Below are 20,608 nucleotides of genomic sequence, written 5' to 3'. Positions count from 1 at the left end.
AGGGATTTGATGTTGGTCGGGGGGAGAATTTGTGGAGAAAACCCGGCTTTCCAGTTGAAGGAGCCTAATGGCTTTCCTCTCTGAACGAAGTTTCTTCTTCGGAGCAATAAATAAAGTCCGAGGAGGAGATAAATTATCCTTCCCTGGCTAATGGGTTTCTCTCGCAAAAAAACACCGAAAACGACCCACCAGGGTTTTCAAACTCTCACAGCCCTCGCCAGAGTGGGTGTGGTTCCCGCTCATGAATTTTTCATCCCCTCCCCCACTCAATTATACCCCGGCTGCCTAAACACTATCACCACCACCGAGTCAACTTCTTCTCCAAAATGTGCTCCCCTTCTTCATCCACCAGAGTAGTCAACTAAATAACCACCGAAATGATTTATGGCGAGTAAACATGGCCAAGTAGAAGAAGAAGAGTGTTGCAAAAATTCAGTGGCAACGAACGAAGAGCATGAATGAAGAGAGAGAGATAGAGGATGGAGATGGGGGGCGGAGGGGTCGGGGAAAATGGAGACACGGTGAATTTGGTCAAAACATTGACACTTATCCAGGGGCAGTTCCTTCCTCTCAAAAATTAGAATAATATGTAAGTTGGAGAGGAGAAGAGGAAGGGAGAATGATTGACATGACCTGAGGGAGCACGTTGGACGTTTTGACACCTCGCATCTGTGTGGAGGTCATAGATTGGCGTTTGTGGGTGAGAAGCATGGAATATGAATGTGGGCAAATTGTGCCATGCACGTATAATAGCACGCCACGCCGAGAGGGACATGGATGCCTGTACATGCATTCATGCGGGCGTTGTTGAGATGAAGAGGAATATTATCCCGGGTTCGCTGCTTGTGTGAGGGTTTTCACGAGTTAAATGAATTGACAGGTTGTTTGGAGTTGAATACCCGTTGTTGTCATCGGATGAAATGGATTAGAAAAGATCGGATTTCGAGAATGACAGCCCAACTGACACAAATTACCAACTCTACACCGATCCACTAAACAATCTCCCTGCTGCCAGGCTCACCATAACCAACTTATCATTTATCAATATTATATCAAAAATCACTGCCGCCATCAAACCAATCTTCCTCGTTGTCACAATGCATGTTCTACTTACAAATTCCTCTTGATTTTTCCTCCATACTCACCCCCACTTTCTTTTCCTTTTTCACCCCCAACTCGTTGCTTGGCTTATGTACGTATCTGTGTCCCATCCCATATCATCATCATCATCCTGTTCCACCACCCCCAAAAGCAATTGGTTGACCATGCTGATTAAAATTTTAATTCAAAAATGATTTCAGAGTCCACGGTCTGAACAGAGCAAGAGTTAAAAATCCATGCGGTGATGTAGTGCAAGTGCTGATTAAATACAATTATCATGTCCAATGTGGAGGGAGCAGGGGAATTGTTTATGCTTGTGCTCCAGGGTTTGTGTGCAGCAACAACAATGCTTTTATGCATTATGCGTTGTTTCACTTTGTGGAGGAGAGACTTTTTACTTATCATCCACCTTAAGCTCATTGTTGCTCTGGGTATTGTTGTATAAATGATTTTTTGAGCTGTGAAAACATAGCGCGTTGGTGGTTGGATAGAGTTTGTGTGAAGGGAGGAAGGAGGTTAATTGAGTTTTGAGTTCATTGAGTTGCCGGATAATTGTGGCATGGTCCCGTAATCATAAATCTGTCATGAAACCGTCCAAATTCCCAATTTACGCACGCATCTCCTATTGCAACTTGTTCCGATAATTCATTATTGATCCCTCCATCTCCTCTCCCTGCTTTGCCTGCCTGCCTGCCTGCACTAACCGACCCACCAAAAAACTCACTCCCATTATTACACTACCTTTTACACATCTAATTGGATTCGACTCCTCCATCTCCGTCATGACATGGCTCCCTTACTCAGTTTCCTTATCACATTTTTAAAACATTCATTCCACTTAAGAGGACGAGGAAAACTTTGGATTCCTCTGCTAATTCAGTCCACAAACTAAATTCCACAAACTAAATCAGGAAACTGGTGCAAAATTGTCCATCATCACTACAGTCAGTGCATATATTAGTTTAAAGCATATTTATATGATGTGATGGGCACGCAGATTGCTGTTCTTGGGAAGAATACAAAACAAGAAAAAACGCACATTCATGACGGAGTTGAGTGACGGGCAAGGACGTTTTGTTTCACAAAATTACAATTTCCTCAACTAGATCAATTACAATTCAGGGAATTAATTGCTTTTGTTAGGCTTTGTGCAAACCGTTCAGCTGCTCTGCTATCATGCATAGGCAAAGAGTATGAGACCAGAGAAATTTATCCTACCAAGGCAATAATAAACCAGCTAAAAAACTGATGGCGAAAAGTCGATAGCCAACTTCTTCAGGTACAAATTTACGTCATCTGAAAAATTAATAAGGGTCAGGCACCAGCAGGGCCTCGAATACCAAAATTATTCCTCTATAAAATTACAAAAATTAATTATATAATTATTTCTCTACACGTTCGAAAATTCTGTATTTCGAAAGTGTCGTTTTCTTAAAATACTAAACCTTAAATATGCATTTACTATGCACATAAGAGTAGCTAAAGTTGGATATTTTTCAAAATGGATAATCAAATGTTTGGGCATCGGGGGGATGATTCTTTTCTGAGGAAGGATTTGAGAAATATTCGGATTGAACAAAGAGAGCAGGTTGGATCTTGGATGGGGGTAAGTTTTATGAAGTGACGAGAGAGCGAGGATGCGAGTCACGGTCCATTACACGCCGTGGTCCCCTCTCCATTCATTTTTCAGCAACCAGCTGAACCCCACTCCTCCCCCCCCCCACCTCAACTGGACTCCAACCAAATAACTCGAACAAGACGACAGTGGGTGGTTCGAAACTCGTCCCACTTCGCCTCATTTCACGAAGAGAACTCGAGTCGGAAAATTGGAGCAGGGCAAGAATGTCGAAAAGAAGACTGAGCATGTAATAAATGAGTGGATGCACAATTTCCAAATTCCTTTGCCATAAAAGTCCACCGTGTGGCAGGAATTTGGCCCCATTTAATGTGACGAGTACCATCAGAGCAGTGAAGCTATCTATCCATCCATCCATCTCTTTTGCATTATATGCATCCATGTTTTTGGTGGTGTGTGCAAGCATATGACATGGCTACACGTTTAGCCAGTGTGAGAAGGGGTTAATGGTTGATGGGTTGTGGGATTTAGTTGGGCCACACCCAACCAAAAAGTATCGTTCACTCAGCCGTTAACCTCTCTCTCCAATGTATTTGGTAATAATAATAATAAGCTCTTTAATTTAATTACGACCTTTTTCAAAGGATTCTCAATCTCCTCTCATGGGACAACTTGTTGTCGTCCCAGCATCGCGTCCACGCCTCACCCAACGACCGCCTTTTAGAGACCACCACACTTTTTCATCATCAACGCCACCAATAATGGATGCATAAATTTGGCCAAGTCAGATCGGACACGAAGGTATCCACAATATTTAGGACGGAGAATATGAGACACATTTTCCCTGCATATTGGATGAAGGATAGAAAGTAGGAGGTGGTGGAGAGACCTCCCCCTTCTTAAAAATTGAAATTTGGAGCAGACAGGAGAGCCGGGTTTTGGCATGCAACCGCTGAAGAGCAAGTCGCAAGTAGTAGCAACCATGGGAAGTGAGTGTAAGTGGATGTAAGAGCTTATAGTTTGTTTAAATTTTGAAGTTGAAGTGGCAATTGGCAGTCTGAAGGTAAATAAATAATTCCACCATTGCCCATCTACGGCTAAAGTAAACACAAGTCTACAAACACCACCAAACTTTGTTCGCCACTGAGGAGTTGCTGCGACCCACCGACCAAGCCCAAACCAAATTCCAATTTTAAACATGAACCTATGGGTGCAATAAGTTTTGGCTGTCCCCTCTGCCTACGAGTCCTACATATGCGTTATGTGGATCGGGACCGAGATGGAGGTTGACTGACGAATGAAAATTAAACATTTTTCCGCTTCTTGGCAGAATTTCAGGGGAAAATTTCAAGTTTGGAAATTGAAAATCTTTTCGAATAATCTTGAAACTTAATCTGGATTTCAATTCGCCAATAATGCCTCGAGAAATGTATGGATTTCGAGGATGAAGGGAGAGAGCTGCTGCCATAGGAAGGGATCATATGCACACAGAGTTGTTGTTGCTGGTTTAATTTACATTGTTGTGGGTCGTAAATAATCCTGGGGCTGAGTCGACTTGTGGTTTCATGAGTTTCATCTCTCTCCTATTCGCACGTCCATCAAACGAATGAAAAGTCTTTTCTTCCCTCTCCTTCGCCCAACATTTTTTCATTTCACCATTTTCCACAGAGGCTGGAAGAAGAAGAAGAAGAAGACGAAAGAAGAAGACGCCGTGATCGGGATGATGAGATGCTCCAACAAACCAGTTTTGCAACAAAATCGTCAACATCAAAATTCAAAATCCAACTCAACTGTCAACCACCCAACCGCAGCCAGTCTCAAGTCGCAGCCAACTCACAAAGTAAAGCAAACCAAAAAGACCAACTGATTGTGGCTAAAAAAATTTGGGATAAAAAATGTGCAGAGCTTCATTATTATTATTATTGCTACCCCGTCCATCCAACTGTGCACTTTACCGGTTTCCTCATCATCCATCCATCCATCCATCCACCACCCTCCTCTCTTTTCCTCTTTCGTAACAAAGTATATCTTATCACCCATTCGCTAAAATTCTCAAAAACTCTTCCTCCAACCAAATCAATTTCTCTAATGCATGCTCACTCCACGTACGCACGTTGCACAGACTGACACATCGAAGAAATGAGTGGACTTGATATTCGTGTATTTTCAGTCTCTTTTACAAAGACTGAAAATAATCTCTTGAGATGTTATGCTGATGAGAATATGTGCATATGCGTTGTGGTGTCTACTACCCCTATGTTGGCTGGCATCCCGAAAGTGCAGGGGAAAAACAAGGGTGTTTTTGGACTACGAAAAAGATGGGATTTTTAACAAAGTTTTCTTTGAAGCATGTTCTTTTCGTGGTTGTAGGTAATTGGGAATGGAAATGAGCACCAGATGCACCAAGAAGAAGAAGAGGGCCTATGTATGTATCCAAGAACTAATCCACTCTCTCTCAATGTTCTCAAACCGAGTCAGACTTATCCACAATAACAAATGTTTGGTAAAAATTGACTAAAGGGCACCCTGCCTTAAGGCCATTGGGTCAGGTTGAGCAAAAAAAAACACGGTGATCCACGACCATGCCAGGTCCTGATGCAGTCTTCACTTTTTATTCCCTTCTCTCGTCTCATAACTCGTCATAATTCAAGGACTGAAATTGATCTAGAGAGAATTTTGCAGTGCTGGCAGCCAATGTGAATGATGCTTGATGTTGGGGTTTAGAGTCGGTTAGCTTTTTTTGTCCGAAACCACGTAGGATACCGTGTGGGTTGGCTGGTGGATGGAGTAAAGATAATGAGATGAGACGGCCCGGAAATGTTATTAAAATATTTCTACAAGGATCCCATCTAATCCTTTCTGTTAATTCCACTAATAGGATTTGCTTCGACTTAATAGAACCACCACCACCGATACTAAATATATATCTACAACTTGACTGCATACATCCGACTTGACTTGTTCAAGACACCCCAGGAGCATATCCCCCCAATATGTATGACGATGCCCTGTACACAATATCTTGTCCTGTGATGTACCGTGAAGGGTCCGTCAACTTATCGTTAGAGAGACCTTTATACCAACCAACGGAAGAAATGCGTAGAAAGGGCTCACTTCTTAACCTCTTTTTTCCAAACCACAAGGAGCAAATAAAGGAACAAAAGGCACAAAAACCTGGCTTTTGAGATTTAGAATTTTAGATGAGCCTTTTGTTAAAAGTTGGATCGTATCAGCAGACAAGGACCAGAGCACCACTACTACCTGCCTGTCTGCCCAAGGTACCCAGGCACTAATTCTCTCAAAGTCTTCTCCCCTTGACTCGCGATATGCCCAAACCTGCCCGTTCCACAGAGAGAGAGCGAGCGAGAGACTGACCTTTCTTCCCAACATTGAACCCTTCGTTTAATTAAAACTATTTTTCTGTTGGCTAATTGGCTTCCTGCCGAGACCCAGAACAACAACCCAGCCTCGTTCCATGATACACAAGTACACGAAGAAGAAGGATGATGGAGGGAACGAACCCTGACTGAACTGAGGTGTGGCTTGGCTATATATTTCGAAATAATAATGCGAACGAACCGCGAACCCTTGAAAACATATCATCCGCGAGAAGGAGGCTACGTAACTAAGTGGTGAGGAATTAATGTAACAGTGGGGCTGAAGTGACAGTGAGTGAGGTTGACTTTTGACATGGATTAGACTTAATAGCGACTGCCGGATGTTTTGAATTTCGGAGTCCTAACCGAATTTCGGAACACGCTAAAAATAACTAAGAGTTTGTTCAACATCTGCACTCAACTTACACACACACGCCTCGGCTCTCCCACTCACACACACACACACCACTAGAAATTTTGAGGTTTGGATTTCAAAAACGGAGCAGCATCTCCAATTCCAAATCTACCAAAACGACGACGACATGTTCATGCATAACAGAGAGAGAAAGATGAGATTTTTTCATTTCGCACAATCGAGAGGGTGGTTCCTGCCCGGCTGCTCGCGAGGGTGGGTGAGAGAGGGGTGAAATGCCTGGAAACGGGCATGTCGTAACGAACCAGGGTATCATGATCACTTGGTTTGGTGGAATGGTCGTGAAATGGTGGTGGTGGTGGAGGAGTAGGCTGACAGAAGGAAGGAAGGCAGATTTATTTGGTATCATAAATAAAGAGATATTGCATGACCCTATCCACTCACTCCACTAAATGAGAGAGAGAGAGAGAGAGAGATGGATAAATCCACGTTTGCACACATTTTGCACGCCTCGAACCACCAAAAAACAACAACCACCACGGCCACATTCATTTCATACTACATTTGTTAACTGTCCAATTAATTATTTTTAACACGTGCTTCTCCATGTCTTGGCCTTTTTTGCTCCTGTAAAAAGCCAGCCAGACCTATGTGTGTACACAGCACACTACCCGCCTTTCCCCTTCTCTTGTAGAAATATAACTTCACCGACGAGATAAATAATTAACTGGCGATTAATTGTTTTATTGCGTAATTTTTTTGCAAGTTGCCCTTTAAAGCCGTATTTTGTTTCGGGATCAAACAAAGGGTGGAAAAAGCACGGGGCATTTAACATTTTTTTATTTACCTGTTTTCTGTTTTATCTCTGCAAGCACGTTGAAAAGTGCAGGCTTCATTCTGTGGCAGTTTAACGTGTGTTTCCTGAAAGTAGTAGAAAAATATACAATGCAGTTAACAAAAATCCAGGAATTTGCACATTTCGAGTGGAAAATTGCATGCAAAACAGTAGTTACGCGTGCATTTCAGTCGATGAGCATACATACATATGTATTGATTTCATTAATATTGTGTTAGAATTATCACGGAAAGATAACTCTTATCAATTAATGTATCAAATATGTTCTGATTTTACAACACAACGACAAGAATATACTCAGTTAACAAATGTATCCGTGTCGCATTTGCATTGTAATAATGTTCAACTGTCACTGCTACTCACACTCAAATGCCCAAATTTTTAAATACACCTTGATTTATACAATACATACACGCATTCCAAGTAATGCAAGGTCTGCAAATTTAAAATCCAGCACACACGAACCGAGTGTCATATTATATACCAAGAAATGGAGTAAGAAAAGCTTGACATTGATTTTAGCAACAACAAGCCTGGCCCTGATGTGTCAAAAGTACTTGATGAAATCAGTTTTCAGTGAAACCATTTCCATAATAATACTTCAAGAAAGAAATATCTATTATCATTATTATATAACATGGAAATTGCAGCTTGGTTCGCAATGGCTGAATTTGCATGCATGCAGTGAATATGAGGTATGCAAATTATGAAATGTTGTATTTTGAACATTATGAGGGGAAAGTACGGACCTAGCCTGAGCCTCGTCGAGAGACTGGTCGGTGATGTTCATGATTTGTTGAAGGATTTCTCCAATGTCCTGCTTCCTGACATCCTGGTCTGGCGTACCCGGAGCCCCCCCTTGACCGGGGTCCACTATCCCGTAGGATGTAGGCATCATCCCTCCCACACTCACCGGATGCATTTACTCTCTCCGCTCCTCCACCCCAACGAACCTCCTCCCCCTTCGTCCACCACCAACAACACGCAGTCACGAACACACTTACTCTTTTATCCCTCAAGTACTTTTCCTCACAATAAATATTTAGCGTATTAATAGTTTGTATTTATTTATCTATGTTTATTTAGATGTAGTTTGTGTAGAAATTCCTAAACCTATGTTGATAATAATGGCACTTTATGGCGTGTTGCTCGTATAACTCGTTGCAAATTGACGAGAGATTGACGACCCCAAAACAAAACTTTTTAAAAGTATGACATTAAATCCTCTATCTTGACTGATGTTTGTAGTAGTTTTTTCACTTATCTTTCCCAGACGTGGTCAAATAATCAGTTTTCACACTTGATGCAGCACAATTTTGCGTCTTATAAGTTGACGATAAATGTCCTCGTGTCGGATTTGATTGACAGGAGGCTGCAAGTTTTTTTCGTAGTGGAGCAGTGATCTGACCAAAGTTTGGATTCGCAATGATGACCGGATGGGGAAATGTGGTCATTAAGTGTACACATTGCACATTATGTCACACCCTCATCGTGCTTGTTTTATGACCACATCACGTACTGGCCGGTCATAAAGTTGGCGTTGGTTGGGTCAAAAAGCACACACGGAGAAACCGGTCTCGCACTTTCCTGCTGTCGAGGTGAAAGTCAATTTATTAATCAGTCCTGCCCCCAAAGTAAAAGTAGTTGTGACGAAATGGCGAAGGAAAAAGTGAACGAATTTATTGCCGTCGTTAATAATGTCAGTTTTGATGGGTCGTCAATCAGTCGGATGACTCCTGACTCGTCTCTAGGTCACTTGTGGTGCTTAAATTTATCGAAACTGTGCTTATCTCCTAATTTTCCACAGCACTGAGCCCAGCTTATCTGGCTCAATCTGTCCTTATCCAATTTCCACTCGTGCGTTCTGTTTTAAAATTACTCTCTCCCTCCTATCTCTCGTACTTATCTCCTGGAGAACATGACAACAACTACAATAGAACCACATCAGCAGCGTTCGTTGATTACTATTAATGTCGTAATTTTTGTTTGGTAATTTTTGGAATTTTCTGAGAGAAGAGGGCTTTGGAGTGGGTAAGCAAAGGGGACCGTGGTTATCGGTTGATAAGCGTGGTTTGTATGGATAAGGTTTGTATTGGATAAAACGTGTAAACTAAAAGTCAAGTAAGTAAGTAAATGAGTTGGTGGTGGATGTTGTTGGCTGACTGGATGGATTTAAGGAAGATTGGATGGAATGCCACCAACTCTGCTCTCTTCAAGCCCCTCGGGCCACTCTCCTCAACTTTTACCCCTGCTACCCTCGCCTCCAAAATATTTAGCCCCACATAATCAAACCTGCACCACAAACACACTAAGTTCGCCCGAAAATTACCTGAAATATTCCTCACAAAACTTTATACAACAACTCAATTTCAAATTTCCAATCATACGTACGAGTGAAAGCATAGTTCGTAGCGCTTTTTGGCAGTAAGCGCAGACGTCCATCCTCAAATCGACGCCCATTCAAGTGTTCCCATGAAGAACAACATGCAATGCATAATACTTTTAAAATTTATGGTTAGGTGTTAGGTAAGTCTCTCAATTGTACAATAAAGAATCATGTTTTAATTCAAATCATTTCCGGTTTTATTTAGTGAAAGCAACGATGTAATAGGCAGTGTCGGTGGCATTCGGGAACATCTTTAAAGAGACAATGTATCGAATCTGAGTATTTCTCCCGAGATATTCCTGGAAAAGGATTGCAGGACAAGTGACCACCGATAGTTAGGGGGTGTTGGTTTGGGGTGCAACAAATTTCGTACAAATTTTCTGGCTGATAAAATTAATTTGGCGACGTTATGTGAGATATGAATTCTTGAAGCACATGTGACGAGAATGGAACAAAGTAAGAGAGTTGGCTGGTGGCTGTGGTGGGGAGTGTAGCCGGGGAGCCGGGTTAGCGGAGACCCCCAAAGATCGTAATGGCGTATTGGGTGGTTCTCCGCCCCGAAGTCCCTCCCACTCCCATCCGAATTCGGAGCTAAAAAAAACCCGCTTTCTCTCCACCACCACCAACTCGCACTCGCTCCCCTGTATGTGTGTATAAATCTCTCCTCCACACTTTATTACTCGGCCCATCACATTTCCCTCTCATATCAACTCACTTTCACCGCATGGGAATTTCTCTCCTCTCTTTTCCTCTCTCGCTACCTCGACATTGCCGTCCAAAATTATTTCAGAGAAACACGTTGTTGCCCTCGCGTACTTTTCCTCTTCCCTGCCACCACGAAACCAAGGGTGATGGGCTGCTTTCCATGCATGGTGATAGCAGCCCTCAGTTTTTATAATTGTTGCTCCACAAGAACCTAGTGCTCCATCAGCCAGACATCGAGAGGAGACAGAATAATGGCAATACCGAGATGTGTGCAATAATGTCATGATGAGGACGGTGTACGGATGTGTACATGCATATGCACGCAGGCAAAGGGATCAGAGAGGAAGGAGAGGAGTGTGAACGTGTGAAATGGATTCCGTCTGCTTGGTTTGGTCCTTTCCCTATTTCCTTCATCCATTCATTACTTTCCACTCCCTGACTCCTTTCTCATAAATTGGCCATTGTTGTGAACATGGGAATTTCGAGTGCACACAACTCTCAACGAGTTATGACCTAATTGTTCCCGTTTGTTGTTTGGTCTCTCTCACTTTGCTCGCCCGCATCCCATTACACCAGAATTATGCACGCCGAAACAAATGAATGAATGACATTGTTCAACGCCAGCCCTTCTCGCTCTCGCCTTAATCAGCTACACCATCTTCCTCGCGCACAATGCTACTTGTTGGAAGCATATCAGTTTTGACGATAAGCGACGTGTAAATATACTAATCTTGGGGTCGTGAGCCTTGTTTATGTTTCTCGACGAGAGTGAGAGAGCACGGAAACATTGGTTGATTTGGAGGGGCAACGTGCAACTCGGGTGGTGTAAGCTGGCCGGCTGGATTGAGGGTTTTATTAAAGGGAGTGGAAATGGTGTGCCCAATGAGGAAAGTTTCACATTTGTGGAGATTAGTTGGATCAAGCCTGTTGTGTTGTGATTGTGAGAGTGACCCTCGGGTGCAGTTGCAATCAGATCCACGTCGACCCCACACACGCCTTTTCGCCAATTCCCATCCATTTCAACTTTAATCTCTGGACTGGACAAACGACGTTATGGCTGCCAAGTTGCTCCATGCCATGCACTCCCGGCAGTTCAGATTTCAATTTTAAGCCTTTCTTCAACATTTCCCATTTCCGGTTCCGGAAATTCAAAGTGAACTCCACCGTTCCACACCAACTCAATTCCATGCATACGTACATATGCACAGCTCCTCTAACTTGGACAAAGGCCGAATTTTCGTCAACACACACACACGTTGGCAATAGCTTATTATTCGTCCTTATCCAACAAAGTCCAGGGCATGCATAATGGGACCTTAACTCCTCGGACTCGTACAGTGTAGCCGTGTGGGTGCAGCTCATTAACGTGGTCGCAGTGCATGAAAGCAATGTGGGAAAAGAAAGTCAGAGCGAGAGAGAGAGTGGGAGTAAATATGTTCCCATCCGTCGGATCCATCGTGGAGCAAAGGTTCATGTTTCAAGGGACGGAGGAAGTCCATGTTATTACAACTCGACTAATCTCCCACGAAATCTCCCAATCTTCCTCCACTCATAACGACATCAGCTGCATTACGCAATCGAAACTTGGTTTACACTGCACGTTCAAAATTACGACCATGATATGACTACTGCTTGGATCGACTCTGGGTCTGGGGAGGTGCTGGGTGCGGTGGAGAAAGCAATAACTTCTGACTGACGGATGTGGGGCACATTGAGAACAAAGTCGAGTCAGATGGCTGATTTTTCTTTGCATTTATTGAGTTATCCATTTCTCTCTCTCGTGCCGTATGTCACATATCCCACCTCGAACTTATAAGCATATAATGGCGTCCATATATGACCGGCAAAGTATGCAATGCAAGTGATATGTAATGGTGTGTGGGGCCGAGTCATTAATTTTTGGGGACACGTCGTAAATCTCCCCTTTTGAGATGGGATCTTTGCTATGCCAGCAGGAGCCAAGCCGACACACTGCTGCTGCTGACTTTCACCAAAACTCTTTCACGCCTCCTCCTCCCACTTGCCTAATTCTGATAATTCTCGTAATTTCGTTTGAAATCGCACCTTATCACGATATCAACCATACCGTCCATCCATCCATCCATCCATGCTATTACTTTCAGGAGTGGTCGGTCAGCACATGTGAATACTGAGCTCTGGATAAATGAGACGTTGTTTCAACTCCACAGTTGTGTTTTCTCTTGCGACTGCTGCTGCCATGCCGTCTGTAAAATTGAGATGGAGGCGAGTGGGAAGAAGTCAATAAATAAAGAGGAGCAAGTGTTTGGATTTGAAGGGATGGAGGCAAGTGGAGGTAATTATGTATCGTGCGGCCATGGAGTGGAGGCAGTTGGTCGTACATACAACTTGCGAAGTGTACAGTGGGTGAATTATGGGAGGAGTGTGTGTATCGCAATCCAGGACGGAATGCGATACACACGGAACACTACGACTCGTGGCGTCCTGATATGGTTGTAATTAAGCACTCGGTTAATGAGGGAGCGCACTCTGGACATAAATTACGACTCCTCAGCCACCGACGCCAATCTTACGTATTCTCATCCCCGCACGGTCTTCAGAGAGCCGTGGTAGCAACAATGCAGCCACGGTGGAGAAGGAGGCAGATGCCCAAACCAACTTTCGCCGGCTTCGAGAGAGAGAGAGAGAAGAGCTGTGTTGTGTCACTTTAAATTCATGTTTGATTCAAAGGATTATTCTCCGTTTTAGTGATCCCACCAACAAGAACAACAAATGGTTGTTGGCTGGGAATCGATACACTGCTCCGAACCAAAGACCATCCTCTGATTCCTTCCCTTTGAGTATTGGTGCTCACTCTCCGGCTCAGTCGTCGTCGTCGGAGACAAAGCAGAAGAATTCAACTTGATGGTTGATCGAGATCACTGATTAACGTCTGCACTTGGGACTTTTTATCACATCAGCGAAACAATGCTGCTACGGGTCTGGTAATAACTCTTCCATTTCAGAAATGATCATTTAGAAAGCAGAGCCGTGTTCATCAAACACACAGCTCAAGGATTCCACTTTTACCCGTGTGCACCCTTTCTCTCAAGGTAGCCACCATTAATTGACACTCTTCGCAAGACTAGTTCCTGTAACCTTTCATATATTTCACTGGATCCATCGTTGAGGGCAAAATAAAAGTCTCGAAATGAAATCAATCGATCCTGAAGCTTTTTTTGTTCAATGTTTACAGCAGCATTTCTCATTTTACTCATTTTATTATACGTTTGCCTCCTCCCCTGACAAGCTTACCATTCCATGCGAGGAAAAATGCTTCAAATTATAACGGTCTTACGGTCTTTTTAGATCTTGGCCATCCAGTAAAAAAGCCGAGGGACGACTAAAAATTAAGCCATGTTGCATGACAACAGCACAATAGTGTCTTCATCCATTTTATTCCAATAGCGCTAATACCGAGATGTTCAAAATACGTTCAAAATTCTAAACCAGTAAATTCCTCACTTACAATTTGATATCAAAGGAAAAGATGATCTAGCGACCACGACTTTCACTCCATCGTGAGTAAATACATCCGCTGCAAATAGCATGCTCAAAGATCTCGTTCTCCGTGTGCTCAACCAAACTGTAGGCGAGTACTTTGAGAATATTGATGCTTCACAACTTCAACTCTCCGTGTTCTCAGGTGAAGGAAGACTTGTGTCAACCGCATTTTATTTTTGCATCGAAGAATTAGTAATAGTAAAACGTATGTACTGTTGAATCCAATGCCACAGGAAATATTGCTCTGCATGACTTAGTTTTAAAACGCAACATTTGTGAGAGCTTGGGACTTCCATTTCGTGTGATTTCTGGCCGATGCGGTAAAAATGGTCCTTTTCATTTACCCACTGAATTATCATTGTTCTGTTCCACAATTTTCAGCAAACTTGAATCTGAAAATTCCATGGACTGGTCTGAACAGTCACCCCGTGGAAGTTGATATCCGAGACATTTATCTCCTCGTGGTCCCCGGCTCCTCCCTCCCCTACGACGAGGAGGTGGAGGAAAAGGCACGTCTGCGACTCAAACTCCAACTCTTGGAGAACATTGAAGCTGCCCAGAAGGAACTGACGTCGAACGAACATGCTACAGAACCAGGTACCATTTGATATTAATTCTTTCTATATTATCCAATTACAAAATACCATTATTTCCCATAATTTTTATACACATTCTACACAGGCTACTTTGAAAAGCTGGGTATGCAAATCGTGAAAAACTTGCAAATTAGGGTAGAGTCGATCCACCTTCGTTACGAGGATGAGTATACGAATCCGAGCAAAAACTTTGCCATTGGTCTCGTCCTCTCCAAACTCTCCATTCTGACCACAAACAGCGAGTGGATACCGCGATATGTGTACGACAAAGCGGCCACTGTGCACAAACTGCTCAGTTTGGAGGGGTTCGCTCTCTACTGGAACTGCAACTCCCTCATGGTGTCAAAAGCCGAGTTGGACGTCGACGCCAGGGTCGAGAGACTCAAAGAAATTCTCAAACGCGGAAAGTTCGACAGCCGTGAGCATAAATAATTGAGACGGATTTACTAGATGCAGATCAGATGACTCAAATCTCACTTTAGTTTTTGGACCGATCTCGATCGTGACCAAGGTTCGTCTGGCCATTAACCCGGAGAAGGGCCCCAAACCCTTCACCGTTCCCAAAATTCTCTTTGACACGGTGGTGGAAGAGCTGGCCATCGGAATTTCCAACTTGCAGTTTCAGGATATGCTTCACATGGCAGCCTCGTGGGAGGGTATATACCGGATGCAGTACTACCGCAAGTACAGGCCGCATGGCAAAGCATACAAAGGAAATTATCGCCTTTGGTAAACCAAAACCTCTGATATTACATATAATCCGTTTCATATTTAAAACATAATTTTTTCTCGAACCAACAATTTCAAGGTGGAGATTTGCGTACAACTGCATTCTCGAAGATATTCAACGACGGCGGAATAATTGGAGATGGATACGAATGCTGCATCATCGGCGGGATTGCAAACAATATCACAAGGTTTCACATCATATAATTGCTCATTCTGGACAATAAAAATTTACCAATCTCTTTGGAATATTCCTTGGTCAGGTTTTGTACTCAAAGAACATTTTGAAGAAGACCAATCCCCAAATGGAGGCCGAGATTGAAGCCTTGGAAAATCGGTTGGACATTTTCAACATACTTCTGATCCGCAAGCAGATTGACTTGTTTCGGGCACGTCGAAGTCGTGAAGAAGAGAAGCTGTTGCAAGAACAGAGTTGGTGTGACTGGTTTCGAAGCTGGGTAGTCCCCAGTCCGGAAATGGAAGCCTTTCACTCCCCCCAAGAACCCATCACACCCGACGATATGAGCTCAGAGGAGAAGCGTGCTCTTCTCGTAGCCATCGGCTTCACGGATGCCACAAATCTCGTCGTCTTGCACACGCCTCCCGACTATGTCGACGCCCATGTTGACTTTCGCTTGGACAAGTTGAAAGTGATCATCACCCAAGATGACCGTCGCTGGAACGTTCGCCGGTCAGTGTCTGAGGGGACGAAGAGTACGATTATGGACCTTCAAATTACCCGCTGTGAACTCGCCCTCGACTCACGCCCCATCAACCACGGGCTTAAGGTCACTTTCAAGTTGGAAAGCATTGACGTGTACGGCGGTGACGCACCCGAGGACGAAGATGACGACGAGGGCAGTACTCCACACATTGTCGCCCCTCGCAGGGCGGAAGGCGTGAGTAATCTGCTGGACGTCGTTTATGAACAAGCACCGCTCAACTCGGAGTTTGATCAGAGGCTCCGGGTTCACGGTCACCCTTTGGACATTACATATGACTCGGCCACGGTTCACAAGCTCATCGCCTGCTTCACACTTCCCAAGCACGTGGCCCTCCAGCGACTCCAGTCCAAGGCCATGTTGACCTACAAGCAGCTCAAGGCGCGGTCGAGTACTTCGCTCAGGAGGATAATGGAGAGTCATGAGAAGTTCGAGATGGACATTCACCTCGAGGCCCCGTGCCTAATTATTCCTCAGTTTGGCTTCTCTCCAACGTGAGTCCTGCCTGAACTTTGCCATTTAATCCGATTTGCTTATCTTTGGCAAAATGCAGAGCAATTACAAATTTTCGCTTGTTTAAGCAGGACACTCAACGTGATCGTAGTGGAATTGGGCGAGCTGATCATTACGAGTCAGTTACTACAAATCTGAAAGAATCTAAAAAGTTTGAATTTGACTAATAAATTCAATGACCAATGCGACCAAAATCAAGAGAATGTACGAAATAGATAATAACCTGCCTCGCGCTTTAATAATAAACGTGATGAAAAGTATTGCAACATACGAGACTCGTTAATTGTCAACAATATGGATGTACATGCAGTTTAAACATTTGGATAATTTCATGAATAGTTTATTATGCAGTCGCTAAAATGTGGAGATTATTCAGCTACGAGAATTTTGTCATCGAGCAGATCTCGTATGGCGTCCAGGAGCCTCGTCTGAGCATTTTCGTCCATAAGCACGAGATCCATTGAACAAGTGGCCATCATCACAGCCAGGAGACAACTGTTTGAGAACTCGAGGATCAACTGGTCATAGGTGAATGGCATTTCCAGATCAAACCAACCCATCGTCCTCTAGAAGCAATTTGTTAGATTATTATTATGCATCTTTAGCAATTACCAAATCTTTAGACTTCAATAAAGAGACCTCGAAAAGTTGGTGGTAGTACTCGAGCACGAGGTGTAAAATATCCCTCCGCAAGTCCGAGTCCATGGAGAGGATGGTAAGGAGAGCAATGTCGTGAGTGGGTCGGCTGCAAATCAAAATATTTCATTCCTACAGACATGGTTTATATTAGATTTAGGAAAACCTAATTTGACTGTTGACGAGAAAATTTAAACAAGCCATCCCCACACAATTTGAGTGTAAGAAGGTATCGAATGGACAAAGCATACCCGACGGAGACCATTTGCCAGTCGATGATGGTGCAGTCCAAGTCCGCTTCCTCCAATGGCATCTCCGCGTCCTCCTCCTTCACGCGGAAGAGCAAGTTGTCACTCCAAAGGTCCATGTGCACCAAAGTTGTGGGGAACTCGGACGTGGGCCTCACCAACCCCTTGAAAACATGTAGCGCATTGTTGTTCAAATGGTTCATGGCTTTCAGAATCTCCTCCGCTCGCCGCTCATCGGGACGATTGCTCAAAAAGTTTTTAAACACCTCAAACCCTTTGTGAAACAGGGCCTGGGTGTGAAAATATAGTTTTGACATCTCATCAATTATCAGAAATTGATTGGTATAGAATTGGGTAATACATCGTAGAAGATAGCAAAATCGTGCGAAAAGTGGAGTTCCTTCCAATGCAGGGGTTCCTTGGATTTGCTCTGCATGGCGTAAGACACGGCGTGGAACTTGCAAATTTCGTTGACTAATATTGTTTCAGATAAAAATAAATGCACAATGGGTAAAACTACTTGAAAACAATTATATTTAAGAAACTTGTACCAGCAGCGAACACCTCAGAAACTTCCATTCCCTTCCCGAAATGTCGCTTCCCATATTGAACCGCCCTCAAGTCCTCCAGCACCAGCAGGGACTCTGCCTCCAAGATGTGGTCGAGCAGTTCCATGTCCGGCTCCTTGTCGTTGGGCCGGAGAAATTTACCGTAGTAGCAGCACGGCACCTGGAACTCGATCAGATTGTCAATGTACTGCGACTCCACCCACATCTGCACACAACGTGACCCCAAAATAATCAACATAATTCCTTACTGTGCTTACTAAAATTCGACATTTTATGTATGCATGTATACCTTCATAGCGGGGAGGATTTCGGTGTAAAAGCATATTTCTCGTTTATAGACGTCAAAGATACTAGTAAGTAATTGAATAATAATATATTAATATTACTGTAAATAGTACTATTATTACATTAATAATATGCTTTATGTTATTCAGAATATATGTGACAGTATTAAATGCTTACCGGGCCAACTCTCGCTCCTGGGGAAGAATCGAAGGGATTTTTATAATCCAAAAGTGATTTCGCTCCTCGTCCTCCCCTTCAACCTGTACGCACATGAGAGTTGACCTCCGTTTATACACATGCATACAAACTCGTGGGCCTCTGGAAATATTAGGCTAGAAACCCACCAAGTACTTGATCCTGGAAGTGACGAGACGACTGAGCGTGCTTATCCGGTCGTCGCCAAAGTAGCTTTCGTCTCGCATTTCAATCTCTGCAATCATGAGCTTTAGGTCGTGCTGTTCACGAAGAGGGTTATCGGGGCCTGAGCTGCTACTCTCAACTTCCATAGTGGGGTCATAGGAGGTCTCCAAGTTGTTCATGATCACCTGATCATGATCACCATTTAAGATTTTAGATTTTAGATGTCTTTGTGTATATTTGTACAGTCGATTTACCTGCTCCACCCAGATGAGGTTATCAGGCTTCTCCAACCGGACTCCCATGTCCGATTCCATATCCATCGTCGATCACTAACCAGATTGGGCAGAAATTATACTTACTCCCAATGGTTTCATGGATCACTCGCTCAGTAAATTGAGTATCGTGACCGAGTTAATCTTCATTATCAGAACTGAGATTATCCACGATTGCTTGACATTTAGTTACTTCCCTTCAAGGTTGCTTGACAACGTTAGTAATAATTACAAGGTTGCGAATATTGCTTCGACGCCTAAAAAACTTCAATTTTCGAAAACCCTGGTACCTTTTGGAACCAGTGTGCGTCGCAGAAACTGTCGCCCAGAAACAAACCTCACAAAAATTGTCAACACTCACATTTAGTGCTCTCGATTCTGGAATTAATTTTTTAATCATGGATGTATTATGATAAATTGTCAAGCAATCTTGCACTCAAAGTTAGTGAGGAGAAAATACCAAAATGTCTTTTCTCCTCACTGAAAGACTGCTGGAAGAAAATAAGAAAACTGCCTTTTCTAATTAAAAAAATGATTATCGAAGGGTTTTTACGAGCCTGTCGACAAAAAATTGAAGGAAAATAAAACTTGATTTGTTAGGGAAGGAAGAAAATAATACGCGGTAGGTGGGTCAAAAGGTCAAGTTGTCTTTGATAGTTTAAATTTAACATTTTATCATAATGCTAAAAAATAATTCTTCAGTTTGTAACTGGAGTTAAAGATCACCATTTCTTTTCTTTCTTGTTTTAGGAACGACGACTGATTACTGAAATGTTGCTTGATTGGTGCTATCCGGATCGTCCATTGATGATCAATAGGAAGTACTCGTACAAATTGCTCAATATGCACAGCCCGGACAATTTTTCAATCATCGTGGTGGATCAGACTTCCGTGGTGCTTCAAAGGCAGATTAAGGAGGCAATGGATCTTTATCTGCACAACATTGCCGGTTGTGCACCGGTTGACGTTTCTTGTCTAAAGGATAGACTTCCTGTACCTGTCAAATTTGAGGATGGGTATGATCATAAATGGGACCTTGCAATATGTCAACAATACCAATAAGAAGCATTGTGCTCAATTTCATGCAAATCGGCCGAGAAATGGCGAAATTATGGCATGGCGACGAAATTTGCCGAAAACAAGGGGGTGGCGATGAGTTTGACCTTGCGACATGTCGATAACACCAAAAAGAAGTCTCTGTCGAAGTTTGATGGAAATCGGACGAGAAATGGCGAAGTTGTGGCATGGCGACGAAATTTGGCGAAAACAAGGTGGTGGCGATGAGTGCGACCTTGCGACATGTCGATAACACCAAAAAAAAGTCTCTGTCGAAGTGTGATGGAAATCGGACGAGAAATGGCGAAATTATGGCATGGCGACGATATTTGGCGAAAACAAGGTGATGGCGACGGTTGGGACCTTGCGACATGTCGACAACACCAATAAGAAGCATTGTGCCAAATTTCATGCAAATCGGAAGAGAAATGGCGAAATTATGGCATGGCGACGATATTTGGCGAAAACAAGGGGGTGGCGGTGGGTGGGACCTTGCGACATGTCAACAACACCAATAAGAAGTCTCTGTCGAAGTTTGATGGAAATCGGACGAGAAATGGCGAAATTATGGCATGGCGACAGAAGTGGGCGAAAGAAAGGTGGTGGCGACGGGTGGGACCTTGCGACATGTCGACAACACCAAAAAGAAGCGTCTGTCTAAATTTGATGGAAATCGGACAAGAAATGGCGAAGTTATGGCATGGCGACAAAGGTTGTCGCCATGCCAAG

The 20,608-nt window shown here is 43.4% G+C and overlaps 3 protein-coding genes across 6 annotated transcripts in view; 1 reads left to right on the top strand and 2 right to left on the bottom strand.

Annotated features, from left to right (window-relative positions):
- LOC110852798 (homeobox protein extradenticle) overlaps window positions 1-9,472 on the bottom strand; it is a 47,299-nt gene extending 37,827 nt beyond the window's left edge. For 3 of the 4 annotated variants that reach the window (XM_035853395.1, XM_035853396.1, XM_035853397.1), the window contains exons 1-2: window positions 8,033-9,471; window positions 7,275-7,348 (exon numbers count right to left, since the gene is read on the bottom strand). In XM_035853395.1, coding sequence (XP_035709288.1) covers window positions 7,275-7,348; window positions 8,033-8,205 — 247 coding nt within the window. In that variant the 5' untranslated portion in view covers window positions 8,206-9,471. Of the gene's footprint in view, window positions 1-7,274; window positions 7,349-8,032 lie in introns of all 4 variants that reach the window. The other variant, XM_035853394.1, reaches the window with a different exon arrangement.
- Window positions 9,473-11,845: 2,373 nt separating this feature from the next.
- On the top strand, window positions 11,846-16,680 carry LOC118436336 (vacuolar protein sorting-associated protein 13-like). Its single transcript, XM_035854168.1, has 8 exons — window positions 11,846-14,038; window positions 14,130-14,216; window positions 14,278-14,493; window positions 14,578-14,910; window positions 14,975-15,221; window positions 15,301-15,409; window positions 15,482-16,434; window positions 16,525-16,680. Exons 1-8 carry the CDS (start codon window positions 13,942-13,944, stop codon window positions 16,589-16,591), a joined length of 2,109 nt encoding a protein of 702 aa, XP_035710061.1. The 5' UTR covers window positions 11,846-13,941; the 3' UTR covers window positions 16,592-16,680.
- Window positions 16,681-16,777: 97 nt separating this feature from the next.
- On the bottom strand, window positions 16,778-20,079 carry LOC110852126. Its single transcript, XM_022100106.2, has 9 exons — window positions 18,806-20,079; window positions 18,536-18,736; window positions 18,369-18,451; window positions 18,196-18,256; window positions 17,889-18,111; window positions 17,699-17,811; window positions 17,341-17,627; window positions 17,093-17,198; window positions 16,778-17,019 (listed from the first exon to the last, which is right to left on the bottom strand). The coding sequence occupies exons 1-9, from the start codon at window positions 18,869-18,871 to the stop codon at window positions 16,822-16,824; spliced, it is 1,338 nt and encodes a 445-aa protein (XP_021955798.1). The 5' UTR covers window positions 18,872-20,079; the 3' UTR covers window positions 16,778-16,821.
- Between the last annotated feature and the right edge of the window lie 529 nt (window positions 20,080-20,608).

The sequence above is a fragment of the Folsomia candida genome, unplaced genomic scaffold, assembly GCF_002217175.1.
Source record: "Folsomia candida strain VU population unplaced genomic scaffold, ASM221717v1 Fcan01_Sc007, whole genome shotgun sequence".
Lineage (NCBI taxonomy): Eukaryota > Metazoa > Arthropoda > Collembola > Entomobryomorpha > Isotomidae > Folsomia > Folsomia candida.
This window is presented reverse-complemented; position numbering and strand designations above follow the sequence as displayed.

Excerpts from the sequence above, each read along its gene's own strand:
- LOC110852126 (XM_022100106.2), bottom strand. The coding sequence starts at position 18,871 with ATGGATATGGAATCGGACATGGGAGTCCGGTTGGAGAAGCCTGATAAC. Across the intron at positions 17,628-17,698 it reads ATTTTGCTATCTTCTACGAT|GCCCTGTTTCACAAAGGGTT; the intron begins GTATTACCCAAT and ends TTTCACACCCAG. Across the intron at positions 17,020-17,092 it reads ACTACCACCAACTTTTCGAG|AGGACGATGGGTTGGTTTGA; the intron begins GTCTCTTTATTG and ends AATTGCTTCTAG.
- LOC118436336 (XM_035854168.1), top strand. The coding sequence starts at position 13,942 with ATGCTCAAAGATCTCGTTCTCCGTGTGCTCAACCAAACTGTAGGCGAG. Across the intron at positions 14,217-14,277 it reads TGTGATTTCTGGCCGATGCG|CAAACTTGAATCTGAAAATT; the intron begins GTAAAAATGGTC and ends CACAATTTTCAG. Across the intron at positions 14,494-14,577 it reads CGAACATGCTACAGAACCAG|GCTACTTTGAAAAGCTGGGT; the intron begins GTACCATTTGAT and ends CATTCTACACAG.